At 37.9% G+C, this 2,557-nt stretch overlaps 1 protein-coding gene across 1 annotated transcript; it reads left to right on the top strand.

Annotated features, from left to right (window-relative positions):
• The first annotated feature begins 2,011 nt into the window (after positions 1 to 2,011).
• LOC112517749 lies at positions 2,012 to 2,362 on the top strand. Its single transcript, XM_025125125.1, has one exon. It carries the CDS (start codon positions 2,012 to 2,014, stop codon positions 2,360 to 2,362), a length of 351 nt encoding a protein of 116 aa, XP_024980893.1.
• The last annotated feature ends 195 nt before the right edge of the window (positions 2,363 to 2,557 follow it).

Genomic DNA, 2,557 nt, shown 5'->3' on the forward strand with positions numbered 1-2,557 from the left:
AGAAAGAACGGGGGGTCATCCACTCCGTCGCTGGGTAGTCCACTTTATCCGTGACTCTGAGTACAAGATTTCCGGGATCAAGAAACTAGCAAACAAATATGCTCGGCTGGACTCTTTTCTCGTATGCCCGGAAAATGGAATTTCGGTACAACTCCGCTTGCTGCAAAGCCTTTATTTTGACAGTTATACGATTCCAGAAGATGATCTAGAATTGGGTCAATTACGTTTATTAGAAGTGGACAATCGAGTGGTTGTACCAGCCAAAAGTCATCTACGTAAGTTCAAAAATTGCCGAATATTACGGAAAAGTTTGCCGAAATTGAGTGCGCAAAAAGAGTATCTGTTTCCTTTGATAAGGTAGGGAACCGACCTTAAAGCTTTTTACAAGAGTGTCTACTCCCACACCCAAACTCGTTCCTCTAGAACTGCTCAGCTGGATAAATTCACTTATTTCACACAATTCTTCTGGTTCGGAGGGTTTTTCCTCTGTTCGGAACAGCTTTCTTTCTCTTTATCGGACGTTTTCTAGGAACGGGCAGCCGCCCAAAAATTTCCACCATCCTCACTTTTTTCTTATTTTTAACTAGTTTAATCCTTATTTATCGAATGAGAGTTTCTCTTCCATCAATAACTTTTTGCTTTTTGCTTTCTGTACCGGCTATTCCTCATAAAACGGCACCATCCAGGGCATTGAAGCATGAATCAAAAGTTGCACTCTAGTCCCTATACTTTTCAATAATTTTATTTTTCTACCCTGCACTTTATATTTTTACAATATAAAACAAAATTTGCAGACATAATCAAGTCGGATACATAATCAGTTCATGCATATCGACTAATCTTCCAGGAGAATACAAACGGTCTGGAGTCATTGCAGGAATACAGGTGAACCTACATAGCCACAAGCCTCTTTTTCGCTTAATGGTAACTTAAGTCATCAATCACGTTGTAATCAGTGATGTAAAATAAAAATGGAAAAATTGCATTGAAAATACAACGTATTTACTGGATTTTTTTAACCAACTTCTAAAATCTTTATATATATTTGGCATCTCAGATATCACATCTCAAACATTTATGTATCTAATTTACGTATGAGGAATACATAGCATTAATGCAAAGTTAGTCTGACTCCTAATTTGTGCAACTTCGTACGTTGGTGTAAATATTTAAGATATGAAATCTTTGGTATCAAAACGAAGGTTCTTAAAATAGATTACTGAATAATGTTTTTTATTAATTTTTGAACCTAAAATAGTGTTTTTGTTAACCATATGAAAGTACAGTGTAGGATCATGTAAGAAGTAAAGTTAAGATGAGAAGTGTTAGAAGGGATTTAGACCCTTGATCAACTTTAATCTCAAATATGGACGGACCTACAGTGGTGCCAACTTTGCACGTGCTACCGTATTATTCCTCCGTCGAAAGTAAAAAAAATTAAGTTCATGAAAGGTGCAACCGTATTAATTTGTTGTGTATCATCTTATGTATTTTGAAAATACAATGAGAACAAGTTTTATTTGGTAGAGTTGGTTTGCAAGGTTTTGTCCACCCTAGACCCGAGTACGAATCCTGTTAATGTCATTTTCTTAGTCAAATTGTGCCACCGTTTGGAAAAAAATTAATATATTTGTTTCTTATGGTCAAATAGTGTCACCGTTTGAATTTTTTTCCTATGTTTGTTTTTTATAGCTAAATGGTGTCACCATTGGAAAAAAATTTTTTTGGGTCCATCCCTGATCTCAAACCCAGCCATGAATGGTGCTTGATATAACGATTGATCTGGTGCATCTTATCCTAGTATGCATCCAAGGTGAAGATCGCTGCTTATGTTTCTTACCTTAACTCTCCTTCTCACCAGAACCCAACCCATAAAAGTAAAGGGGTGTAGACTGTAATATAAGACTTAAAGGCTGGCAGGCAAACACCTTTTATCAACCATCCACCCATTAAAAACTCTCACTCTTTCACACGCACACTCACTCACTCACACTCAAATATTTGTTTGGAAATGGTGTTGAGAGTGATGAGGGTGGAAAGATGGAACGATGACCAGCTACCGCCACTAGTGGAAGCGCCACCGTTGAAGGTGGCGGAGAGCCCTTCAACTCACCGGTCAATGGAGACGTTGGTGGTGGTGCTGGCCATAATAACCATCGTCGGAGTGATAGCAGGATTCATAGCACGGCTCTGTGGAGGAAGACATTACGATGGGAATGGAGGAGATCATGAAATTGAAGGATGGATTGAGAGTAGATGCAGAAGCTGCATTGATGCAGGCATATCACCACCACCGCCGCCGCCGCCGGCGGTGGCAGCGGCAGCGGCAGTACCCGCACCACAAGAAGAAGCAAAGAAGTGAAGAGAAGGAGAAAGGGGTAATATTTAGAAGCAGTGATAGTAAAATTTGACCTTCTTTCTTTTCTTTTTAAATTTAAATTATATATTAAAAAGGTTTATTGGTAAAATCAATTATTTGTGTAGATGAATAATTGTCCCTATAGTTTTGTTTTACATATTATATATTCATAAAATATAGCAAAATATATCTTAATTT

This window comes from Cynara cardunculus, assembly GCF_001531365.2.
Source record: "Cynara cardunculus var. scolymus isolate 2C chromosome LG 9, CcrdV1, whole genome shotgun sequence".
Classification (NCBI taxonomy): domain Eukaryota; kingdom Viridiplantae; phylum Streptophyta; class Magnoliopsida; order Asterales; family Asteraceae; genus Cynara; species Cynara cardunculus.

Bases quoted from the DNA above. Each gene is read 5' to 3' on its own strand.
- LOC112517749 (XM_025125125.1), top strand. From the start codon at position 2,012: ATGGTGTTGAGAGTGATGAGGGTGGAAAGATGGAACGATGACCAGCTA.